Source organism: Hemiscyllium ocellatum, unplaced genomic scaffold, assembly GCF_020745735.1.
Source record: "Hemiscyllium ocellatum isolate sHemOce1 unplaced genomic scaffold, sHemOce1.pat.X.cur. scaffold_3727_pat_ctg1, whole genome shotgun sequence".
Classification (NCBI taxonomy): Eukaryota; Metazoa; Chordata; class Chondrichthyes; order Orectolobiformes; family Hemiscylliidae; genus Hemiscyllium; species Hemiscyllium ocellatum.
The window spans coordinates 4,582-30,737 of record NW_026868592.1 but is presented as its reverse complement, the minus strand read 5'-3'; the positions used below and the strand labels follow the sequence as shown (position 1 = coordinate 30,737).

The 26,156-nt window shown below is 47.7% G+C and overlaps 1 protein-coding gene across 1 annotated transcript; it reads right to left on the bottom strand.

Moving 5' to 3' along the window:
* On the bottom strand, positions 1–24,943 carry LOC132813473 (solute carrier family 26 member 10-like). Its single transcript, XM_060823160.1, has 6 exons — positions 24,773–24,943; positions 18,011–18,065; positions 14,168–14,256; positions 9,204–9,258; positions 5,506–5,612; positions 1–454 (listed from the first exon to the last, which is right to left on the bottom strand). The coding sequence occupies exons 1-6, from the start codon at positions 24,869–24,871 to the stop codon at positions 416–418; spliced, it is 444 nt and encodes a 147-aa protein (XP_060679143.1). The 5' UTR covers positions 24,872–24,943; the 3' UTR covers positions 1–415.
* Between the last annotated feature and the right edge of the window lie 1,213 nt (positions 24,944–26,156).

Here is a 26,156-nt window from a genome sequence, read left to right as displayed (position 1 = left end):
TCACCTCCATCCCCCTATATCGCATTGCCCAGCAGCACTCCCATAAAGAAGGTATCCCTTTATTCCTAATCATTCTTTTGTAGTTTATCTCTTTCTGACCAGATTCATTCACACACCAACTACACTAAAATCCCATAGTGGCAAATAACAATTTCAGTTAAAGCTGACTTTCTGCTTTTTGACGTGACTCTCTGGAAGAAGCCATTCCGTGCAGCTTAACCTGTAGTTCTGTTCTGTCAGTGAAACGCTACACATTTTAGATTAGTAAAGAAGTCTCATTCTGCATTGCAGGTTGGATAGAGCCTATTCACTTCATTTCGAGTCTCCTTGAAAGGCAATTGTGGTCAGGCAGACCCTTATGATTGTCCTTTGTAAGTGGTACAGCAATCATTGAGCAGAAAGTCCACCGATTCTTTCATACCCAAATTGTAGTGCTTTTCTGTGAGGCTGCTTCCTAAAAAAAGAGAAATAATCATGTTGATATTTTTAAACCTTGTGGGATTGCTCTTTAGCCTCACAACTGGCCAACCATGTACTATTCTGGTTTGAGTTGAAATTGCAGAGCAGCTTGCTTTCTGAGCAATGGTGATGCGCACAAGGAGCAAAGTTAGAGAATTCTCTCAAGAGCTGCCTTTTCCATTGAGGCAATCTGCTTTGTTTTCTTCGCTCACCTGATTGCCTGCAGTTCTTCACTACCTCCGAGCCCCTCGCATCAACAAATGGGATCAATCAGGAGAGAAGGACGAGACTTAATAGTTGAGTGAGCATCGAAAGGGAAAGCAACAGTTATAGGCACAAATAAAAGGCAGGGGGTCCATCAGTGTGGTGTGGTGGAGGCTAGCTCCCAAGAATTAAGAGAAGCCTTTATGAAGCATTGCACCCAATGGGTGACCATGACTAAAGGCAGATACAAAAGCTGTCAGAAAGATTCAAGATGGAAAGACCAGGATCCCTTTCAAGTCTTGGGGAATGGGGAGGAAGCACAAACAAGAACAAGCCTTTCGGTCCATCAAGCCTGGCCCCATTCAGAAACAATGCTTTCACGGCCTGTGGAATATCCTAGGCTACGTTGCGGGTTGCAGTCAGCATGGCAAGCGGCAGAGGATTGGCTGGCGGGGTTTTGCGCTGCAATAAATCAGATCTCTTGTCTTCCCCCTGCCAGTACAGAAGGCAGATTAGCGCTTTATGGATGATCCCAGTGTGAGCAACAGCTGGGCTGTCTATCGCCAATTCTTTTGCTCCCACACTTGACATACAAGCACCTACTTTAAAGCTGAGCAAACAAACCTCTCGCTGTTTGTGACCATTGCAGGTGGCTCGGGAACTGGCTTCTCACAGTCAGGAACCAGTTCTGTCGGAGACAGGCCCAGCCCCCATTTCTTTTCTTGCTAACAGAACATATCCCTCTCAATCCTCCTCTCCCAAATGAAAATGAGCTGAATCCGCAGGGATGTCCTCCTACTATTGTGTCCCAACTCCTGGAATCATTCCTTGCCCATCTTCTTTGCAGCCTTTGTGAGTTTTGAGAAGATTTGTAGCTCAGGTTGAGGTTCAGGTTGTAAGTTTGCTCACTGAGCTGGTAGGTTTGTTTCCAGACGTTTCATCACCATGCTAGGTAACATCATCAGTGAGCCTCTGGTGAAGCGCTGGTGTTCTGTCTCTCTTTCTATTTATGTGTTTCAGTCTCTTAAGGTGGATGATGTCACTTCTGTTTCTATTTCTCATAGGTTGGTAAATAGGGTCCAAATCGATGTGTTTACTGACAGAGTTCTGGGTTGAATGCCAGGCCTCCAGGAATTCCCATGTGTGTCTCTGTTTAGCCTGTCCCAGGATGGAGGTGTTGTCCCAATTAAAGTGGTGTTCTTCTTTGTCCGTATGTAAGGATACTAGTGAGAGTGGGTCATGTCGTTTTGGTGGCGAGTTGGTGTCCATGTATCCTGGTGGCTAGGTTTCTGCCTATTTGTCCAATGTCGTGTTTGTTACAGTCCTTGCAGGGTTTTGCAAAATGGATGTCATTTACAAAATACCATGCAAGGACTGTAACAAACACGACATTGGACAAATAGGCAGAAACCTAGCCACCAGGATACATGGACACCAACTCGCCACCAAAACGACATGACCCACTCTCACTAGTATCCTTACATACGGACAAAGAAGAACACCACTTTAATTGGGACAACACCTCCATCCTGGGACAGGCTAAACAGAGACACACATGGGAATTCCTAGAGGCCTGGCATTCAACCCAGAACTCTGTCAGTAAACACATCGATTTGGACCCTATTTACCAACCTATGAGAAAAGAACTGGAAATGATATCACCCACCACAACAGACCAAGACACATAAATAGAAAGAGAGACAGAACACCAGCACTTCACTGGAGGCTCACTGATGATGTAACATAGCATGGTGATGAAACATCTGAAAACATCCTGCCAGTTCAGCTAGCAAACTTACAACCTTCTCTGAAGTCTATCAATGGATTAGCAAAACCATTCAGTTCTAGTGACGGAACCTGGGGGCTATTGTGGTACAAGGGGTCACCAAAGCCTTAACTCTGATTTCTCTTCAAAGATACTGCCAGACAGGCTGAGTTTTTCCAGCAATTTCTGTTTTTGTTTCTGAGCAAGGGGGCCAGGCTTCAAGTTCCAGCAGTGTATAACGGTATCTCTTAGCAGGTTGATGAGGAGAATACTTTCACCACCTTGATCAACATTAACTTTCTACTGACTAAAGTGATCATATTTGATCTATTCCACTCTTCATCAGCAAAGAAGACACAAGAAATAGGTGCAGGACAACACCATTTTGCTCAATGTACCTGCTGTGCTGTTCAGTCCAATCCTGGCTGACCTTGGGGTCTCAACTCCACTTTCCCACCTACTCCCCCCCAATCCTTGATTTCCCTGATGAAACAAAGCTCTGCTGATCCCAGCCTTCAATATAGTCAGTGGTGGAGCAGCCACCCCGCTCTGGGGGAGAGATTCCTAAAGAGCTCTTGGTTTCACGGTATGGTCACTGGGCTTGGTGACCCAGAGGCCCACCCTTCCCTCTGTGATAAATAGTAAAGCTTGAATTCAATTAAAAAGCTGCTCCAATGGCAATTAAAAATTTGGGAAATCCCTCTCTGGTTCACTAATGCCCTTCAGAGAGAGAGCTCTACATCCTTGCTCTATCAAGCCCCTTCAAAAAGCTGTTATGTCTCAATGCCTCTCGCAATTTCTAAACTCCAGAGAACTCCCGACCTGGTTTACTCAGTACTGGGAGAAACTCTTTCATTGTCAGTCTGTTTGACTGTTGAACTTTTAACTTTATTTCTTTATTTTTCTAGTTTATATTAAGAAGGGCTTTAATGTTAACTACTAGCTTATTTCTTTATATTTTCTATTGATACTATGATAGTCTGTAGTGCTTAACTTTATAATTTTGTTTCTTTTCTTACTTTGTACCTACATTTTGTGTACCTAGGTACTTTTATACCTAAGGTGGAACAGTGTGTGGCGACATTATACATTTTTCACTGTGTTCCTGTGCTTCTGTACTTGAATACACGTGACAATAAACTCTAATTCTAAATCTAATGTTTGTTCATAGAGAACCATTTGATGTCAGAACTGTCTGCCTTTTGCCAGTTATATAACACTGTGGTTCAGGCCCCACCCACCCAGAGATTATTTCTTCGCTCTTCACCTCAGGCAGGACAAACCCACCTCAGAAGGGGTTCAACACAGCAAAAATAAAATCGTGAGGACACACTGCATAGACTAGGCTTGTATCCCCTTGAAGATTAAGGGGTGACCTAATTCCGGAACCACGGCTGACCGAGTTAAGATACAAATTAGCCATGATTGAATTAAATGGCAGAACAGGCTTGAATAGCTTCCTTCCGTTCCCATATTTGAAACTTTAGATTGTGCACGGTCAACCCGTACAGTGCCTGCTTTGTGCCATCAGTGGGTGTTGGCATTCCATCTAATATTCTGCCAATTACACAGTTGGTACATATTTTATGGTATCATTTTTAATTTAACAACTATGAGTCTGGCTCTCTCTCTCTCTCTCTGAACAGAGATACTTGACGTTATGCCCTCAATTGAACAGAGAAAAATGAAGTCAAAAGACATAAATTATTTCCTCTTTCATCAAAATAATGTACTATCTATGCTGTGTTTAGGAAAGAATGATGGGCAAATGATTAATTCCAGATCAAATTATAATGTTTGGAATTTCATTTTCTGGCCAGAGTGAACACCCAAAGGTTTGAGCTATAGGGAGAGGGTGAATAGGCTGGGGCTGAGGGGTGACTTCATAGAGGCTTATAAAATCATGAGGGTCATGGAGAGGGTAAATAGACAAGGTCTTTTCCCCAGGGTAGGGGAGTCCAAAACTAGAGAGCATAGGTTTTGGGTGAGAGGGGAAAAATTTAAAAGGGACCAAAGGGGCAACTTTTCACACAGAGGGTGGTATGTGTGTGGAATGAGCTGCAGAGGAAGTGGTGGAGGCTGGTACAATTACAGCGTTTAAAAGGCATCTGGGTGGGTATATGAATAGGAAGGGTTTGGAGGGATATGGGCTAAGTGCTGGCATTGAGTATAGGAGTTGGGAGGCCATGTTCAGACTGTACAAGACTTTGGTTAGTCCACTTTTAGAATACTGCATTCCATTCTGGTCTCCCTGCTAGAGGAAAGATGCTATGATACTTGAAAGGGTTCAGAAAAGATTTACAAGGATGTTGCCAGGGTTGGAGGGTTTGAGCTAAATAGGCTGGAACTGTTTTCCCAGGAGCGTCAGAGGCATAGAGTGACCTTATGGAGGTTTATAAAATCTTAAGGGCATGGATAGGATGAATAGTCAAGGTATTTTCTCCAGGGTAGGGGAATTCAAAAGTAGAAGGTTTAGGGTGAGAGGGGAAAGACTTAAAAGGGACCTAAGGGGCAACGTTTTCACACACAGGGTGGTGTGTGTATGGAATGAGTTGCTAGAGGATGTGGTGGAGGCTGGTACAATTACAACATTTAAAAGGCATCTGGATGGGTATATGAATAGGAAGGGTTTGGAGGGATATGGGCCAGGTGCTGGTAGGTGGGACTAGATTGATTTAGGGTATCTGGGCGACATGGACGGGTTGGACCGAAGGGTCTGTTTCCGTATTGGATGACTCTAAATGGGACAAGGTCAGACTGGGATGTGTTTCTGTGCTGTGACTGGGGAAATGCAGGGTCCTTTCACAGTGGCCATCTCCTCACATTGTGATACAATGTTGCAGTCTATTAAAAAAGGAGGGCTTTGGAGTTCAGCAGACACAAAGGAAGTATTGTGTAAGCCTGCAGTTTCAGAGAACAGTGGTGGCAGTTTAAAGCTTGTTAATGCCTGAGGTAAAGTATGCTTCACCATGTTTTTAAATTACACATAGCCTCAAGCAGGCAATCTGACAGAATGTATCTGGGTGGACATTCTCGGGGAACAAAAAAGGTGCAAACTCCTTTACAAAGCCTGTTACCTTCATTCGCTCCACATTGACGACAGCATCATGTATCGTTACAAAGATCTGCTCTGGATGAAGGTGGTTAAGAAGGCCACTACACGTCAATATTTTCAAAACATCTTCTAGAAAACATAGAGAACAATGACATTCGTTACAGTGGAAGGACAATGGACACATCTTTAGAAGCTATAGCCTCCATGCTTGCTTAAATTGTCAAATCACCAACTTCAACTAGTTCTGAGGAAAAGTCATCGAGCCAAACTGTTTATTCTGTTTCTTACTCATTGCAGACCCACTAAAGATTTGGTGGCATAGTGGTAATGTCAATAGGCCAGTTGTCTAGACTTTCTGAGGATGTGGGTTTAAATCCCACCAAATCTGAATTCAAATTTAAAAGAAAATCTGAAATTAGCCCAACAACCCACTGTCAATTGTTGTGAAAATCTACTTGCTTCACTGAAGGAAGTGGGCGGCACGGTGGCACAGTGGTTAGCACTGCTGCCTCACAGCGCCTGTAGACCCGGGTTCAATTCCCGACTCAGGCGACTGACTGTGTGGAGTTTGCACGTTCTCCCCGTGTCTGCGTGGGTTTCCTCCGGGTGCTCCGGTTTCCTCCCACAGTCACAAAGATGTGCGGGTCAGGTGAATTGGTCAAGCTAAATTGCCCGTAGTGTTAGGTAGATGTAGGGGTATGGGTGGGTTGCGCTTCGGCGGGTCGGTGTGGACTTGTTGGGCGAAGGGCCTGTTTCCACACTGTAAGTCTAATCTAATCTAAGTCTGACATGGGGCTGTTCTCATTGGAGAAAAGAAGGTTTAGGGAGATTTGATAGAGGTGTACAAGATGATTAGGGGTTTAGATAGGGTTGACAGTGAGAACCTTTTTCCGCGTATGGAGTCAGCTGTTACTCGGGGACACAGCTTTAAATTAAGGGGAGGTAGGTATAGGACAGATGTTAGGGGTAGATTCTTTACTCAGCGGGTTGAGAGTTCATGGAATGCCCTGCCAGTAGCAGTGGTGGACTCTCCCTCTTTATGGTCATTTAAGCGGGCATTGGATAAGCATATGGAGGTTATTGGGCTAGTGTAGGTTAGGTAGGCTTTGGTCGGCGCAACATCGAGGGCCGAAGGGCCTGTACTGCTCTGTATTTTTCTATGTTCTATGTTCTATGACCCAGGCAGAAGTGGGTACTGCAGATGCTGGAGATTAGAATCAAGATTAGAGTGTTGCTGGAAAAGCACAGCAGGTCAGGTAGCATCCGAGGAGCAGGAAAATCGACGTTTCGGGCAAAAACTCTTCATCAGGAATGAGGCTGGGAGCCTTGGGGGTGGAGAAATAAATGGGAGGGGGGTGGGGCTGGGGAGGAAGGTAGCTGAGAGCGCAATAGGTGGATGGAGGTGGGGGTAAAGGTCAGCGGGGAGGGTGGAGCGGATAGGTGGAAAGGAAGATAGGCAGGTAGGACAGGTCATGGGGACAGTGCTGAGCTGGAAGGTTGGAACTGGGGGAGGGGGCGGGAAGGGGAGGGGAAAATGAGGAAACTGGTGAAATTCACATTGATGCCCTGGGGTTGAAGTGTTCCGAGGGGGAAGATGAGGTGTTCTTCCTCCAGGCATCGGGTGGTGACGGAGCGGCGGTTAAGGAGGCCCAGGACCTCCGTGTCCTCGGCAGAGTGGGAGGGGGAGTTGAAATGTTGGGCCACGGGGCGGTGTGGTTGATTGATGCGGGTGTCCTGGAGATGTTCTCTGAAGCGCTCTGTGAGGAGGCGTCCAGTCTCCCCAATGTAGAGGAGACCGCATCGGGAGCATTGGATTCAGTGAATGACATGTGTGGAAACTTTGATGGATGTGGAAGGCTCCTTTAGGGCCTTGGATAGAGGTGAGGGAGGAGGTGTGGGCACAGGTTTTACAGTTCCTGCAGTGGCAGGGGAAGGTGCCAGGATGGGAGGGTGGGTTGTAGGGGGGCGTGGACCTGACCAGGTAGTCACGGAGGGAACGGTCTTTGCGGAAGGCGGAAAGGGGAGGGGAGGGAAATATATCCCTGGTGGTGGGGTCTTTTTGGAGATGGTGGAAATGTCGGCGGATGATGCGATTTATGCAGAGGTTGGCAGGGTGGAAGGTGAGCACCAGGGGCGTTCTGTCCTTGTTACGGTTGGAGGGGTGGGGTCTGAGGGTGGAGGTGCGGGATGTGGATGAGATGTGATGGAGGATATCTTTAACCACATGGGAGGGAAAATTTACTCAGTCAGTCCTACACATGTCTCCAGAGTTATGGAGCTGTGGTTGATGTTTAAGTGCCTGATGGGCAATAAATGCCACCCTAGCCGTAGACACCCACATCCCACTAATGTGTTTTTAAAAATGTTAATGCAGGCAAGGAGGGACACATTAATGACAGGGCTTTCTAGAGATCAAAGAATCTGTGGTGGAGTGGGCGTCCTGCCTCCTCTGCCAATCAGAGGCCTGCAGATGTGCATTGTTCAGCAGCCTCCATTGATTAGATTAGATTACTTACAGTGTGGAAACAGGCCCTTCGGCCCAACAAGTCCACACCGACCCGCCGAAGAGCAACCCACCCAGACCTATTCCCTACATTTACCCCTTCACCTAACACTACGGGCAATTTAGCATGGCCAATTCAGCTGGCCTGCACATCTTTGGACTGTGGGAGGAAACGGAAGCAACCGGAGGAAACCCACGGGGAGAATGTGCAAACTCCACACACAGTCGCCTGAGGGTGGAATCGAACCTAGGACCCTAGCGCTGTGAGCAACAGTGCTAACCACTGTGCCACCGTGCCACCCACAAATGGGATGGGAACAGATTGATTTTTGATTCACTTGTGGGATGCTGGCTGGACCAATATATACTGGAACAGCTTGGCTAGGGGAGCATTCTGAAGCACAAGTCTTCAGTACTATTGCCAGAATGTTGTCAGGGCCCATGGTCGTTGTAGTATCCAACTGTTTCTTGATATCATGTGGAGCGAATCAAATTGGCTGAAGATTGGTATCTGTGATGCTGAGGACCGCTGGAGGAGGCCGAGATTGATCATCCACTCAGCACTTGTATATGAAGGATCTGTACCAGCTCCCTTAGGTCCCAGGAATTCTGCCTGACCAAATGTATTTGTCCTCATTCCAATAAACTTGTTATCTAAGAACAGCCTCTTCTGGAGATACTCTGTAATGGTGTACCCTCTAAACCTAAGCACTAGATAGGCCCAACACAAAGCAAAAACAAAGGAGGGTTTGTGAGAGTGAACCACCTCAAACAGCCCTTACCCAGTACCACACACTGACACAAGGTGCCAGAAGTGGTCATCTGGGGAAATGCTACCACAGGGCTTGCTTTTCAAGTTCCCCGTATGCCACTGGGAGATTACCACAGGCGGAAGGTGGGCCAACTGGACATTAATTACCATACACCAACCTTCCCACTCCGATCCTAATTGAGAAAGAGGCAGGAGGGCAGTGGCACCCCCTCCACCTACCAAACTGGCCTCAGAGGAGGGCATTGAAATTCCACAATATAGTGAAGATGGCATGGGACCCTTGCCAAGGCATCAGTGGAGAATCCCCTTCCAAGTGTTTAATGACACTGCATTGGACTTGTCAGGTCAATGGAATGCCACTACATGCTATCCCAGGATTCCAAAGCAGGGTGCAAATGTCACCAAAATGGTGAGCAAATGATATGAAGCTTACTGTAACACTTACTGTTGCATTCTGCTAGGTAGACCCACATGTCGGCTTTCTGACACTCTGCACACATCTGAAAGATAAAACCATTGGAGTGAATAAGACTATAAGTCTTTACGTTGTGGCTTTGGGGCTGTTATCAAGACCTGTGTGGGCATCTGGAGGGGAAGTGAGATGAACAGACGAGTGAGAAAGGAATAGAAGAATGGAGCAATGGAGGTGAGGTAGTGTAGGGTGGAGGGAGGGTCCCTTGGAGCATCAACATCAACATGGGTCATAAATATTTCATGTGTTTCAAGGAAGGACTCTAGGGGCTTGAGGTTGGAGCTAATGTTACCTTTAAGCCGCTCAGAGGTTCTGCACAAGCCGATTAGTACAATGTGAGAAAGAGAGAGTATGGAATGAGAAAAGGCTATTGGGTCCATCAATCACAATCATTCCACTGACCGTCATGTCCAGTGTTGTCTCCCATGTCCACTCAGAAACCAACATTATCACTGCCTTTCCAATCGCTTATTCAAATGCGCTGAAGACGAGTAACTGAATCAAACTAATTCCCAGTCTGGATCCTTATGCATCTGTGGATTCACAGCTTTCACTTCTGCCTCAAGCAATCACTAGCCCCTTGCCTGGAACATGGACTATATCACAGTTGTATCCACATTGGTGCTCAAACTTCACTGAGGGCTCCTGACTTCTGTGGAGCTCTCAGCGACCTTGTTTGTGAATAATGCGTTCCTGGATATGTAATGGCCATTCTACAGAACAGAGACCGCTTTTCATTTGCTGCTGGGCCTGTCTTCTGTAGTGCCTTTAGCACTTCCCTGACTCTCTGGTCCTGTTCCTTCTTCATTTGACCATACACTAGGATCCTCCTCATATGGCCAAATGGTTCCTGATTCTCTTCCAAGATTCCAGATTGTGGCCTTTGGAAAATCTCAAAGCAGAACCCTCATGGTGGATGGTTAACGCAGTGCTGTCTAAATGGTGCAATAAATGTAGTCAGCAGTCCTGACTCCAGTTCTAAGGGCATCTATGGGGTGGCACGGTGGCTCAGTGGTTAGCACTGCTGCCTCACAGCACCAGGGTCCCAGGTTTGATTCCAGCCTCAGGCGACTGTGTGGAGTTTGCACATTCTCCCTGTGTCTGCGTGGGTTTCCTCCGGTGCCCCGGTTTCCTCCCACAGTCCAAAGATGTGCAGGTCAGGTGAATTGGCCATGCTAAATTGCCCATATGCATTAGAGGGAAATGGGTCTGGGTGGGTTACTCTTCGAAGGGTCAGTTTGGGCCGAAGGGCCTGTTTCCACACTGTAGGGAATCTAATCTAAAAACCCACGATTGAGTTCTGGGAAAATTCTGTTTGTTGCCAATTTGCCAAGCTATCGCCAATAGGTAAAATAGGTGGATTTCCCTCGTAACTCCTTTGCTTTAACTGAATGAGATTCACACATAATCTTCACTCTCAGTTCCTCATGGGAATAGTTATTAGCCCTGAGCTCCATTCTGATCATTTTGTCAGTTCTGCGACTGAAAATACGACTCCAATTTCAATTGCATTGTCTCATTGAGACTTCACAGTTCCTATTAAAGGATGGGGAAGTTTCCTGTGAACGAATAATCTTCTCTCCATCATAAGGTCAGAAGTGAGGATGTTCGCTGATGGGGTTCCCCTCCAAGCCCCTCACCATCCTGACTTGGAAATATATCCCCGTTCCTTCAGTGTCATTGGGTCAGAATCCTGGAATTCCCTCCCTCAGGGCATTGTGGGTCAACCCACAGCACATGGACTGCAGGGGTTCAAGATGGCAGCTCACCCCCACCTTTATTAGCAGAGGGATTGAATTCAAGAGTCGTGAGGTGATGTTGCAGCTTTACAGGACCTTGGTAAGGCCACATTTGGTGTACTGTGTGCAGTTCTGGTCGCCTCACTTTAGGAAAGATGTGGAAGCTTTGGAGAGGGTGCAGAGGAGATTTACCAGGATGTTGCCTGGAATAGAGAATAGGTCGTATGAGGATAGGTTGAGAGTGCTAGGCCTTTTCTCATTGGAACGGCGAAGGATGAGGGGTGACTTGATAGAGGTTTATAAGATGATCAGGGGAATAGATAGAGTAGACAGTCAGAGACTTTTTCCCCGGGTACAACAGAGTGTTACAAGGGGACATAAATTTAAGGTGAAGGGTGGAAGGTATGGGGGGATGTCAGGGGTAGGTTCTTTACCCAGAGAGTGATGGGGGCATGGAATGCGCTGCCTGTGGGAGTGGCAGAGTCAGAATCGTTGGTGACCTTTAAGCAGCAATTGGATAGGTACATGGATGGGTGCTTAATCTAGGATAGATGTTTGGCACAACATCGTGGGCCGAAGGGCCTGTTCTGTGCTGTATTGTTCTATGTTCTATGTTCTCAAGGGGGCAACTAGGGACGGGCAGTAAATGCTGGGCCCAGCCAACGATAGCCTTGTCCCATGAATGAACACAAAATAATTCTGATACTTTTGCTTCAATTGATTAGCTTTGGAAATTATTGCTGCAATTCTCTCCTGTCTATGTTCAGGAACACTAAAATGACCTCTTGAAGTGAACATGTGCATTTCTGCTCAACATTGAGGTACTCTGATACAATGCATACAGTGTTTAACTGACATTTTGTCCTCTGTGGCTACCCTCCGTGTACCTGAAACTCCATGCCTGCTACACCTTGGAGCTTTATGTTTGAGTCTCCATGGTAACCCTCAGGGTGTTGATAGTGGAGGGGGGGGAATTCAATGATGGGAAGGCCATTGAATCTCAAGGGGTGGTGTCATTGCCTGGCACTTGTGCACGGAAAATGTCACTTGCCCCTTATTAGCCGAACCTGAATGTTGTCCAGACCTTGCTGCAATACAGACACGGACAGCTTCAGTATCTGCCCGAGGAGTTGTAAATGATCAGTGACCATCGCCATGGTGGAGAGCAGGTGACACAGCTGAAGATGGGACCCTGAGGAATTCTTGTAGAGATCTACTGGAGCTGAGATGAATGACCTCCAACAACCACAACCTTCATTCTAGGTCTGACTGCAACCAGTTCTGCTGGGATCTTTAATGCTGCCTTCAGGCAAATGGTACCTCAATGCCAAGGGCTGTCCCTCTCCCCTCCCCTCTGGAGTTCAGCTCTTTTGTCCATGTTTGAGCCAAGGCTGTAATGAGGTCAGGAGCTGAGTAACCCTGGTGGGACCCAAACTGGGCGTCACTGAGCAGGTTATTGCTGAGCAGGTGCTGCTTGATAGCCCTGTTGGTGACACCTTCCATCACTTTCCTGATGATCGAGAGGAGACCGATGGGGACGGTAATTGGCCGGGTTGGAAAAAACAGGAATACTGTGGCTTGGGGAACAATGAGTCAACATCCACATCATTTGCTTGCAGTCTATGGTTGAATCCACTTCTCTGGCAGGGGTAGGCAGCTGGGCAATTTGTCCAGTGTCCAGAAAGGTTGTATTTGTGTCCTTTAAGTCCACACTCAGAATGGAGATTCAAGAGCCTGCTTGTTTTCACATGAACAGCTTCTCTTTGACACTTTAGATCTTTAGATCGTGTTCCTCTCTCTCTACCTTTTCTTGTGCCCTGGGGCCTGGCCGTAAAGCAGTCTAACAAACCCAGCGCATGAGTTTACATTCTACTCCCGTAATTGCGTTTTATTGATCTTATGAAAAAGCTATACCCAAAAGATTGTTTCTAAAAAGGGAGCTGATTCGTTAATGTATTTTGTGTGACTCCAGGCCAACATAATACTTTTATGATTTCTGAAGTAATCTCAGGACGTTGGCCTCAAGAATTGCAGCAGAGGATCCACCATCACCATGGCAACCAGGCCAGCCCTGCCTGCACTGAGGTTCGGATATCTCCAAGTGTGAAAAAATGCCAAGAAACATCCCTTTCAGTATCGGTGCAACACTGGGGGCCGAAGGGCCTGTACTGCACTGTATTGTTCTATATTCTACGTTCAGTGTCGCTGCTGTTGTCGTGCTTCAGATTGCAGCGCTAGCCTCTATTCACAAGGTTCTGAGTTCAAGTCCTACTCCAGGCTTGAGTATAATTAGCGAAGCTGACACTTCCAGTGCAGTACTGAAGGTGTGCTAAACTGTCAGAAGGGCCATCTTTGGGATGAGGTGTTAAACCAAAGCCTTAGGTGAGTGTTAAAGATTTCCTGCTACAGGAAAGATAGTGTTAAGCATGAAAGGGTGCAGGAAAGATTTAAAAGGATGTTGGAGGGTCTGAGCTGAATAGGCTGGAGCTTTTTCACCCTGGAACATCGGATGCTGAGAGGTGACCTTATAGAGGTTTATAACATTATGAGGGGCATGGTTAGGGTAAATAGTCAATGTGTTTTTCCCATCAACTAGAGGGCACAGGTTTAAGGTGAGAGGGGAAAGATTTAAAAAGGAACTAAGAGGCAACTTTTTCACGCAGAATGTGGTGCGTGTATGGAATGAGCTGCCAGAGGAGGTGGTGGAGGCTGGTACAATTACAACATTTAAAAAGCATCTGGATGGGTATATGAATAGGAAGGGGTTAGAGGGATATGGGCTAAATTCTTGCAAATGGGGCAAGATTAATGTAGGCTATCTGGTCAGCATGGACAAGTTGGACCAATGGGTCTGTTTCCGTGCTGGACATCTCTATGACTCTAAGTGCAGCAGAGTTGACCTTGGCCAATGCCATGGACAGTAGTTATCACTCAATCAGCATCCTATTACTACGACATTGCTGTTTGGGTCATTGGCTGTTAAGTTCGCTGCATCGGAACTCTCCAGAAAAGCTGGAGAAAAGCACTTAGATAAACGCAAATCTTTCTTTCTTTTGCTGGAGTAAAGAAATTCATGCCAATAGGGCACATTTGTTGAACGAGAGGCTACCTTTCTGTGGGAAAAGGTGCTCCTTGGTCTTTGCACAAGGAACTGTTGTAATGAAACTGACATTGTGAATTTTATCTTTTATTATTTACCTGAACAAATAACCTTGCTCCAGCTGTGTCAATGAAGATGATGCTACTGCAGTCGATCACAACAGACCGAATCCTTTTATCTTGCTTATCTGCCAGAGAAAGAGCAACATTTATATTGGCAACTGTTGCTGAGCTGTGAAAATAAACTCGGGATCTCCATTGCACAGTGGGAAATCTTTGGCAAATGATTAACAAACAGTTGGAAGCTTGGCAAGCAGGCTTCAAGGGGCAGTTCTGGGCACCATCTAAGCTGGCTTAAGGTGGGAATTGGTGTCAACTGTGACTCTGTGGGTAACACTATTTTTTTGCCTGAGACAGAAGTGCATGTATTCACCCCATGACAAGAGGAGAAAACATCTTGGCTGACATTCAGCTCAGCACTGCACACTTTTAGCTTCGGATAAAATCTTAAATGATAACTGGTATGTATGACTGTTCCTTGAACATCAAGGGCCAAAGGCAGTCTTGAGTTGGCCCTTGTAAATGGCCCAGGAAATGCCCATAAAATGGAGACTCAAGCATTTTTGGTGAGAGTTGGGGTGTGTCTATATTAGGGGGAGAGAGCCACAGGTGTGGTGGGTACAATGACCACAAGCCTGGCGCAATCTATGCCAATGAAAGCCCACAGAGTAGTGAGGCATTCTGAATAAGCTGAATTCAATGAGGCAGGGGAGCATTGGACAAGGTTGCTTGTCATACAGAACAGATCTATCAGTCCCCCCAAGACTTTCCAGAGCTGGGGTTGAGGGGGTGGGGCTGAATGACAAACTGGAATTTTCAACATTCTTTTTCCTTCCCTTCATTCCCAAGATGTGGGTGTCGCTGTCAGGCCAGCATTTATTGTCCATCCAGGGGGCAGTTAAGGGTCAACCAAATTGGCTGTGGGCCTGGAGACACATACAGGCCCAGACCAAGTAAGGATGGCAGATTTGCTTCCTTGAAACAAACTGGATGGGCTTTAAATCACCCCGACAATCACTTCATTTTCATCATCAGAATCTTAGTCAGAGAGATGTACAGCATGGAAACAGACCCTTCGGTCCAACCAGATATCCTGAATTAATCTAGTCCCGTTTTACCAGCACCCGGCCCATATACCTCCAAACCCTTCCTATTCATATACCCATCCAGATGCCTCTTAAATGGTGCAATTGTACCAGCCTCCACCACTTCCTCTGGCAGCTCATTCCATACACGTACCACCCTCTGCATGAAAACAGTGCCCCTTAGGTCCTTTTTAAATCTTTCCCCTCTCACCCTAAACCTATGCCCTCGAGTTTTGGACTCCCCTACCCTTGTCTATTTACTCTATCTATGCCCCTCATGATCTTATAAATCTCTATAAGGTCACCCCTCAGCCTCTGACGCTCCAAGGGAAAACAGCCCCAGCCTGTTCAGCCTCTCCCTGTAGCTCAGATCCTCCAACCCTGGCAACATCCTTGTAAATCTTTCTGCACCTTTTCAAGTTTCACAACATCTTCCCTACAGCAGGGAGACCAGAACTGAAAGCAGTATTCTAAAAGTGGCCTGACCAATGTCCTGGACAGCCGCAACATGACCTCCCAACTCTTTAATTCCAGATCTTGGATGGACTCAAATTCCACTCTCTGCCGTGGCAGGATTTGAACCCAGGTCCCCAGGATAGCCACTGACTTGCTGGATTAGGAATGATGATAGCACTAGGCCATCACGTCCCTGGTGGATCCCTGACCTCTGAGACAGCAATGGTCACCATGGTGCTCTGATTAAATTGTAAAGAGCTGCACTCCTGTTCTCACAGCACCACAGTAACTCCGGCCCCCACCCCAACCTCTCAATACCTCACCCTCTCTCCCTGAGGCCTTGTGACAATTGTCAAGCCTTGATCTGGGGTCGCAGTGGGAAAAGGTTTGGGAAACACCAGTATACCCCATCAAGAAGCATGGAGTCAGGGAACTGAAAGCATAAACATTGAAACAGAGGCAGAATAGTGAATATTCAGGATATAAATATTTCCTGAATTGAAATATTTCCTAACAAAGCAAGAGTTCCCCAGGCCAATCAATGAGTGAGGTGGAGTCAGGAGGCTGCTGGGCTGCCAGGCCGAAACATTGGCCAACCAAGTGGAATTATGAGATCTGAGCAAAAGTGATGAAAGACTTGAGTAAACTCTCTGCAAACGCAATCAGACCACAATGCCAGGATGTGAACGGTAAACTCTACACCGAACAGAGTGCCAATGAGCATGACTGTTCCCCCAGCATCAGTGGAAACAAGGGGAGCATTTGCATTTGAGCCCTTCCCTGGGGCAGATTGTTGACTTCGATCCTGCAAGGTACCTGGGTAAAGGTGGTTCGAGCAAAATAAGACAGGGCATTTCAGAGACACTGACATCAAGGCAGCTCAATACCCATAGGAAGCACAAATCAGCACCAAAGTAAATAAATGTTTGTATAAAGGCATCCAGGTGACCGAAGCCAAATTCCAGATTCACAGTGTCACACACTTCCGGTTTGCAGCACACACTGTGTTCTGTTCTTACTAACTTAATTTTGAAACTGCACCTCAGTCAGTCTTGTCCCTATTTCTGTCTTTACTGATTGAGGTTATCATGGAAAGTCACTCCTTCTCAACCCCTTCCCTTGGCTGAGGTGGTGACCCTAAGGTTCAACCATCTCCAGTCTCTCTCTTATCAGAGAGCTGCCTCATGGTCCACTGAGACAATGGTGACTTTACTTCATTTCAGTCTCACTCCATCTTTCTCTCTCTCTTTATCTCGGTTTTCATCTGTTTCTCTCTCACACTGTCTCTGTGCACAGTGGCTCAGTGGTTAGCACTGCTGCCCCACAGCGTCAGGGACCCGACTTTGATCCCAGCCTCGAGTGACTATCTGTGTGGAGTTTGCACATTCTCCCGGCGCCTGCAGGGTGGATTGGCCATGGGAAATGCAAAGAGTTACAGGGTTGGGCTGGGTCAGGGTGGGATGCTCTTCAGAGGGTCAGTGTGAACTTGATGGGCTAAATGGCCTGTATCCACACTTTTGGGAGTCTGTGATCTCTCTCTCTGTCTCTGATTGTCTGTCTGTCTGCCTGTCTCAGGGAGTCATACAGCAGCGAAACAGGCCCTTCAGCCCACCATGTTTGGGCTGACCAACAAACACCAAGGGATACTAATCCCATTTATCTGCACTTGGTCGATAGCCAACTATGCCTTGATATTTTAAGTATCCAGTTGCTTCTTAAATGTTGTGAGAGTACCTGCCCCCACCACCCTCTTAGACAGCACATTCCATATTTCTACCACCCTCTGGAGGAAAGAAATTTTCTCAGATCTCCTCGAAACCACTTAGCTTGACTCCTCACCTGAAACTAATGTGCTCTGGTCTGAAACATGTCTGCAATGAGGAAGAGATTCTCACGAGCTACTCTGTCTATAGGTTAGCGTGTCTCAATCAGATTCCCTCCTCGATCTATTCTTCCTTTGTTCAATCTCTCTCTGACTGTCTCTCAGTGTGTGACTGTTTTGCTCTTTCTTTTAGTCTCCACCCCAGAGGTCTGTAATTCTCCCTCTCTCTCTCTCTGTACATCTCTCTGGATCTCTCTCATATTTTCTCAATGTCTTTGGCTTTCTGCCTCACTCACTCTGTCCTCCATCTGTCTGTCTCTCTCGAATGTCAGGAAACTATGTTTAAAAATAAGTTGGTTGACTGCAGAAGTGTGCTAACTGAATTGCACTGGCTGGCAGTGCAGGAGATCGATATGGATCACAAACTAAAAGGGAAAAGATTCAAGCTGACATGGGAGTTGCAAATATATTAAGTAATGGAAAATTCGAAGAACAAACCTTGATTTTGCAAATCAGTACCTGAAGAGGACGAGGTTCTGTCGGCCGGGTAGTGAGGTTGGATGAGTCCATTATCCTGCAAAACACATTCTGTCACAAAGTCGTATACATTTCCCACAGCAGTGTGTGTTACAGAGCAAGACCTTCTCTCTTGCAGAGGCAAGGCCACAAAAATCTTCGATCCTCAGGATTTCACATTTCCACGTAAGTCATTTATTCCAGGACATCAGCTGACACCAATGTCAGCATTCACTCAGCAACAAAAGAACCACACAAAATAAACAGCAGTTGTCCTGGGAGTGTTTGAGTGGTGACTGTGCAAAGAAAACTTTACTCTGTATCTAACCCCGTGCTGTCCCTGTCCTGGGAGTGTTTGATGGGGGACAGTGTAGAGAGAGCTTTACTCTGTATCTAACCCTGTGCTGTCCCTGTCCTGGGAGTGTTTGATGGGGGACAGTGTAGAGAAAGCTTTACTCGGTATCTAACTCCATGCTGTCCCTATCCTGGGAGTGTTTGATGGGGGACAGTTTAGAGGGAGTGTTACTCTGTATCTAACCCCGTGCTGTCCCAGTCCTGGGAGTCTTTGGTGGTGGACAGTGTAGAGAGAGCTTTGCTCTGTAACTAATGCCGTGCTGTCCCTGTCCTGGGAGTGTTTGATGGGGGGAACAGTGTAGAGGAAGCTTTACTCTGTAACTAACCCCATGCTGACGCTGTCCTGGAAAGGTTTGATGGGGGACAGTGTAGAGAGAGCTTTACGCTGTAACTAACTCCGTGCTGGCCATGTCCTGGGAGTGTTTGATGGGAACAATGTAGAGAAAGCTTTACTCTGTATCTAATAATCTCGTGCTGTCCCTGTCCTGGGAGTGTTTGATGGGGAGACAGTGTAGAGAGAGCTTTACTCTGTATCTAATTCCATGCTGTCCCTGTCCTGGGAGTGTTTGATGGGGGGACAGTGTAGAGAAAGCTTTACTCTGTATCTAATTCCATGCTGTCCCTATCTTGGGAGTGTTTGATGGAAGACAGTTTAGAGGGAGTGTTACTCTGTATCTAACCCCGTGCTGTCCCTGTGCTGGGGTTATTTGATGGGGGTACAGTGTAAAAAGAGCTTTACTCTGTAACTAACCCCTTGCTGTCCATGTCCTGGGTGTGTTTGATGGGGGACAGTGCAGAGGGAGCTTTGCTCTGTATCTAGCCCCGTGCTGTCCCTGTCCTGGGAGTGTGTGATGGGAGGACAGTGTAGAGGGAGCTTTACTCTTCATCTAACCCTGTGATGTCCCTGTACTGGGAGTGTTTGATGGGGAGACAGTATAGAGGGAGCGTTACTCTGTATCACACCCCGTGCTGTCCCTGTCCTGGGAGTGTGTAATGGGGGGACAGTGTTGAGAGAGCGTTACTCTGTATCTAACCCCGTGCTGTCCCTGTCTTGGAAATGTTTGATGGGGGACAGTGTAGACAAAGCTTTACTCTGTATCTAACCCCGTGCTGTCCCTGTCCTGGGAGTGTTTGATGGGGGACAGTGTAGAGAGAGCTTTACTCTGTATCTAACCCGTGCTGTTCCTATCCTGGGAGCATTTGATGGGGACAGTGTAGAGAGAGCATTACTCTGTAACTGACCCCGTGGTATCACTCTCCTGGGAGTGTTTGATGGGAGTAAAAAATGAGGTCTGCAGATGCTGGAGATCACAGCTGCAAATGTGTTGCTGGTCAAAGCACAGCAGGTTAGGCAGCATCTCAGGAATAGAGAATTCGACGTTTCGAGCATAAGCCCTTCATCAGGAATAAGAGCTGGAGGGCTTATGCTCGAAACGTCGAATTCTCTATTCCTGAGATGCTGCCTAACCTGCTGTGCTTTGACCAGTGTTTGATGGGAGGCAGAGTAGATGTAGCTTGACTCTATAGCTAACCCTGTGCTGTCCCTGTCCTGGGAGTGTTTGCTGGGGGACAGTGTAGAGGTAGCTTTACTCTGTATCTAACCCCGTGCTGTCCCTGTCCTGGGAGTGTTTGATGGGGGACAGTGTAGAGAGAGCTTTACTCTGTATCTAACCCTGTGCTGTCCCTGTCCTGGCAGTGTTTGATGGGGGACAGTGTAGAGGTAGCTTTACTCTGTATCTAACCCCGTGCTGTCCCTGTCCTGGGAGTGTTTGATGGGGGGACAGTGTAGAGAGAGCTTTACTCTGTATCTAACCCTGTGCTGTCCCTGTCCTGGCAGTGTTTGATGGGGGAACAGTGTAGAGGGAGCTTTACCCTGTATCTAACCCCGTGCTGTCCCTGTCCTGGGAGTGTTTGCTGGGGACAGTGTAGAGGGAGCTTTACTCTGTATCTAACCCCGTGCTGTCCCTGTCCTGGGAGTGTTTGATGGGGACAGTGTAGCGAAAGCTTTACTCTGTATCTAACCCCGTGCTGTCCCTGTCGTGGGAGTGTTTGATGGGAACAGTGTAGAGAAAGCTTTACTCTGTATCTAACTCCATGCTGTCCCTGTCCTGGGAGTGTTTGATTGGGGACAGTGTAGAGAGAGGTTTACTCTGTATCTAACCCCGTGCTGTCCCTGTCCTAGGAGTGTTGGATGGGTTAGTGTAATGAGAGCTTTACTCTGTAACTAATCCCATACTGTCCCTATCCTGGAAGGGTTTGATGGGGACAGTGTCGAGAAGGCTTTATTCTGTATTTAACTCCATGCTGTCCCTATCCTGGGACTGTTTGATGGGGGGACAGTTTAGAGGGAGCTTTACGCTGTTTCTAACCCCGTGCTGTACCTGTCCTGGGAGTGTTTGATGGGTGGACAGTGTAGAGAGAGCTTTACTCTGTATCTAACCCTTTGCTGCCCCTGTCCTGGGAGTGTTTGATCAGGGGACAGTGTAGAGGGAGCTTTACTCTGTATCTAACCCCGTGCTGTCCCTGTCCTGGGAGTGTTTGATGGGGACAGTGTAGAGGAGCTTTACTCTGTATCTAACCCTGTGCTGTCTCTGTCCTGGAAATGTTTGATGGGGGACAGTGTAGAGAGAGCTTAACTCTGTATCTAACCCTGTGCTGTCCCTGTCCTGGGAGTGTTTGATGGGAGACAGTGTAGTGGAAGCTTTACTCTGTATCTAACCCTGTGCTGTCCCTGTCCGGAAATGTTTGATGGGGGACAGTCTAGAGGGAGCTTTACTCTTTATCTAACCCCGTGCTGTCCCTGTGCTGGGGTTATTTGATGGGGGGACAGCGTAGAGAGAGCTTTGCTCTGTATCTAGCCCCGTGCTGTCCCTGTCCTGGGAGTGTTTGATGGGAACAGTGTAGAGAAATCTTTACTCTGTAACTAACCCCGTGCTATCCCTGTCCTGGGAGTGTTTGATGGGAGGACAGTGTAGAGAGAGCTTTACTCTGTATCTAACCTCGTGCTGTCCCTGTCCTGGGAGTGCATGATGGGGGGACAGTGTAGAGGGAGCTTTACTCTGTAACTAACCCCGTGCTATCCCTGTCCTGGGAGTGTTTGATGGGGAGACAGTGTAGAGAGAGCTTTACTCTGTATCTAACCCGTGCTGTCCCTGTACTGGGAGTGCATGATGGGGGGACAGTGTAGAGGGAGCTTTACTCTGTAACTAACCCTGTGCTGTTCCTGTCCTGGGGGTGTTTGATGGGGACAGTGTAGAGAAAGCTTTACTCTGTATCTAACCCCGTGCTGTCCCTGTGCTGGGGTTATTTGATGGGGGGACAGCGTAGAGAGAGCTTTGCTCTGTATCTAGCCCCGTGCTGTCCCTGTCCTGGGGGTGTGTGATGGGAGGACAGTGTAGAGGGAGCTTTACTCTGTAACTAACCCCATGTTGTCCCTGTCCTGGGAGTGTTTGATGGGGACAGTGTAGAGAGAGCTTTACTCTGTATCTAACCCCGTGCTGTCCCTGTCCTGGGAGCGTTTGATGGGGGTACAGTGTAGAGGGAGCTTTACTCTGTATCAAACCCTGTGCTGTCCCTGTCCTGGTCGTGTGTAATGGGGGGACAGTGTTGAGAGAGCGTTACTCTGTATCTAACCCCGTGCTGTCCCTGTCCTGGGAGTGTTTGATGGGAACAGTGTAGAGAAAGCTTTACTCTGTATCTAACTCCATGCTGTCTCTATCCTGGGAGTGTTTGATGGGGGACAGTTTAGAGGGAGTGTTACTCTTTATCTAACCCCGTGCTGTCCTGTCCTGGGAGTGTTTGATGGGGGACAGTGTAGAGGGAGCTTTACTCTGTATCTAACCCTGTGCTGGCCATGTCCTGGGAGTGTTTGATGGGAGGACAGTGTAGAGAAAGGTTTACACTGCATCTAACGCCATGCTGTCCCTGACCTAGGAGTGTTGGATGGGGACAGTGTAGAAAGAGCTTTACTCTGTAACTAACCCCATGCTGTCCCTGTCCTGGGAGTGTTTGATGGGGAGACAGTGTAGAGAGAGCTTTACTCCGTATCTAACCCCGTGCTGTCCCTGTCCTGGGACTGTTTGATGGGGCGGACAGTTTAGAGGGAGCTTTAATCCGTATCGAACCCCGTGCTGTCCCTGTCCTGGGAGTGTTTGATGGGGACAGTGTTGAGAGAGCTTTACTCTGTATGTAGACCTGCGCTGTCCCTGTCCTGTGAGTGTTTGATGGGGGACAGTGGAGAGAGACCTTTACTCTATAACTAACCCCGTGCTGTCTGTGCCCTGGAAGTATTTGATTGGGGGACAGTGTAGAGGCAGCTTTACTCTGTATCTAACCCCGTGCTGTCCCTGTCCTGGGACTGTTTGATGGGGACAGTGTAGAGAAGGCTTTACTCTGTATCTAACTCCATGCTGTCCCTATCCTGGGAGTGTTTGATGTGGGACAGTGTAGAGAGACATTTACTCTAGAACTAATCCCGTGCTGTCCGTGCCCTGGAAGTATTTGATGGGGGGACAGTGTAGAGAGAGCTTTACTCTGTAAATAACCCCGTGCTGTCCCTCTCCTGGGATGGTTTGATGGGGACAGTGTAGAGAGAGCTTTACTCTGTATCTAACCTCGTGCTCTCCCTGTCCTGGGAGTGTTTGATGGGGGGACAGTGTAGAGGGAGCTTTACTCTGTATCTAACCCCGTACTGTCCCTGTCCTGGGAGTGTTTGATGGGGGGACAGTGTAGAGGGAGGTTTATTCTGTATCCGTGATGTCCCTGTCCTGGGAGTGTGTAATTGGGGGACAGTGTTGAGAGAGCGTTACTCTGTATCTAACCCCGTTCTGTCCCTGTCCTGGGAGTGATTGATGGGGGGACAGTGTAGAGTGAGCTTTACTCTGTATCTAACCCTGTGCTGTCCCTGACCTGGGAGTGTTTGATGGGGGATAGTGTGGAGGAAGCTACTCTATCTAACCCCATACTGTCCCTGTCCTGGGAGCGTTTGATAGGGAGAGTGGAGAGAGAGCTTTACTTTGTATCTAACCCTGTGCTGTCTCTGTCCCTGGAATGGGGCGGGAGGGGTTTTCAGTGTAGCGGGAGCTTTACTCTTTATCTAACCCCGTGCTGTCCCTGTCCTGGGAGTGTTTCATGGGGGACAGTGTGGAGGGAGCTTTACTCTGTAACTAACTCCGTGCTGTCCCTGCCCTGGAAGTGTTTGATGTGGGACAGTGTAGAGGGAGGTTTACTCTGTATCTAGCCCCGTGCTGTCCCTGTCCTGGGAGTGTTTGATGGGTGGACAGTGTAGAGAGAGCTTTACTCTGTATCTAACCCCGGCTGTCCCTATCCTGGGAGTGTTTGATGGGGACAGTGTAGAGGGAGCTTTACTCTGTATCTAACCCCGTGCTGTCCCTGTGCTGGGGTTATTTGATGGGGGGACAGTGTAGAGAGAGCTTTACTCTGTATCTAACCCCGTGCTGTCCCTGTGCTGGGAGTGTTTGATGGGGACAGTGTCGAGAGAGCTTTACTCTGTATCTAACCCCGTGCTGTCCCTGTCCTGGGAGTGTTTGATGGGGACAGTGTAGAGAAAGCTTTACTCTGTATCTAACACCATGCTGTCCCTATACTGGGAGTGTTTGATGGGGGACATTTCAAGGGAGTGTTACTCTGTAACTAACCTTGTGCTGTTCCCGTCCTGTGAGTGTTTGATGGGGGACAGTGTAGAGGGAGCTTTACTCTGTATCTAACCCCGTGCTGACCCTGTCCTGGGAGTGTTTGATGGGGGAACCATGTCGAGGCAACTGAATTCTGTATCTAACTGACTGAATGTGTGCTGTTTGAGGGTGAGAAAATTGTTATTTGAGCTGTCTGTAACATGGCTGAGCATGTATTGACATGCACACCATGCACACACACATGCAGTACCCAGTGTAGACACACTCATACACACAAACACTCTCTGACACACACACACTCTCAGACAGACACACACTGTTTTGTACATTCTCACACAAACACACAACGACAGACATGCACACACATGCAGTCTCTCACCCACACTCTCAGCCACACATGCACTGTCACACACACCCACTTAACCTCACACAGACACAAACACGCATTCACACACACTGTCTCTCTCACACACATTCACACACACACACTATGTCTCACACACATGCACACCGACACGCAGACACACACTCACACACAGATACCAGCAGACACACACACACAGGCAGACACACTCTGACACGCACACTCTCACCCACACCCACACTTCCTATACACACGTGTACTGCACACATACATTAACACACACAACTTGTACACACATACAGACCCATGTAATACCTGCAATAATAGCAATCAGCCATACATGAAGATACCAGTGCCTCTACACACTCAAGAAGGGAACCGAAACAAACATACGATGGTGGTAATGGTCATCTTTCCAACTCTTTCCAGTGCTTTCTTTCTCTTTTCCCTCTTTTTGATCTTATCTGGGGTCAGTCCGATTATTTTGGCCATGGTATCCCGGAAATAGTTCTTATTTCCATAGTAAATGGGAGCGTTGTAAGACAAGATCTTCAGGCCGGGAATTTCCTGGCACTAGAATGGAATGAGAAAAGAGTGTTAAACAGAGGCAGCAGCAGCTGAGGCAGCAGGAATCGCACTGCTGTGGGAACAAGACCGGAATAAAAGAGGAAACAATCAAAGCCACTGAAGGGCAGCAAAGGGAAGGAGGCAGAAACCCCGTTTCTCTGACCATCTGATTTGTGAAGGAATCTTGTCCTTGTGTGAAGCCCACCAGCAATACTGCTTCGCAAAGCCAGTGTGAAGGATGGGCTTGGACATGGGGCGTGAACTGCGCATTGGCGATTTGTTACACACACGGCCCCATGTTCAAAATCCCCTGACATTGTTCGAGCCCAATTATCAAGTAAGCCACACAGCAACAACAACTTAGACTCATGTAGCACCATGAACAGGTGCTATATTCCAAGGTGCTTCCTGGTTGGGTTACCAAACAAAGTATAACATCCAGGCACAAAAGGAGATCCTGACAAGCGGTCATATCTTCAGGATAAGATTTAAAACCGAATCCCTACAATGGGGAAGCAGGCCATTTGGTCCATCGAGTCCATACTGACCCTCCAAAAAGCATCTCACCCAGACCCACTCCATTTCCCATGGCTAATCCTGGGCACTTCCTGGGCACTACGGGACAATTTCCCATGTCCAATCCACCCTAACCTGCACATCCTGGGCACTATGGGACAATTTAGCATGGCCAATCCACCCTAACCTGCACATCCCTGGGCACTATGGGACAATTTAGCATGGCCAATCCACCCTAACCTGCACATCCCTGGGCACTATGGGACAATTTAGCATGGCCAATCCACCCTAACCTGCACATCCCTGGGCACGATAGGACAATTTCGCATGGCCAATCCACCCTAACCTACACATCCCTGGACACTATGGGATAATTTAGCATGGCCAATCCACCCTAACCTACATATCCCTGGGCACTATGGGACAATTTAGCATGGCCAATCCACCCTAACCTGCACATCCCTGGGCACTATGAGACAATTTAGCACGGCCAATCCACCCTAACCTGCACATCCCTGGGCACTATGGGACAATTTAGCACGGCCAATCCACCCTAACCTGCACATCCTTGGGCACTATGGGACAATTTAGCATGGCCAATCCACCCTAACCTACACATCCCTGGACACTATGGGATAATTTAGCATGGCCAATCCACCCTAACCTACACATCCCTGGCACTATGGGTAATTTA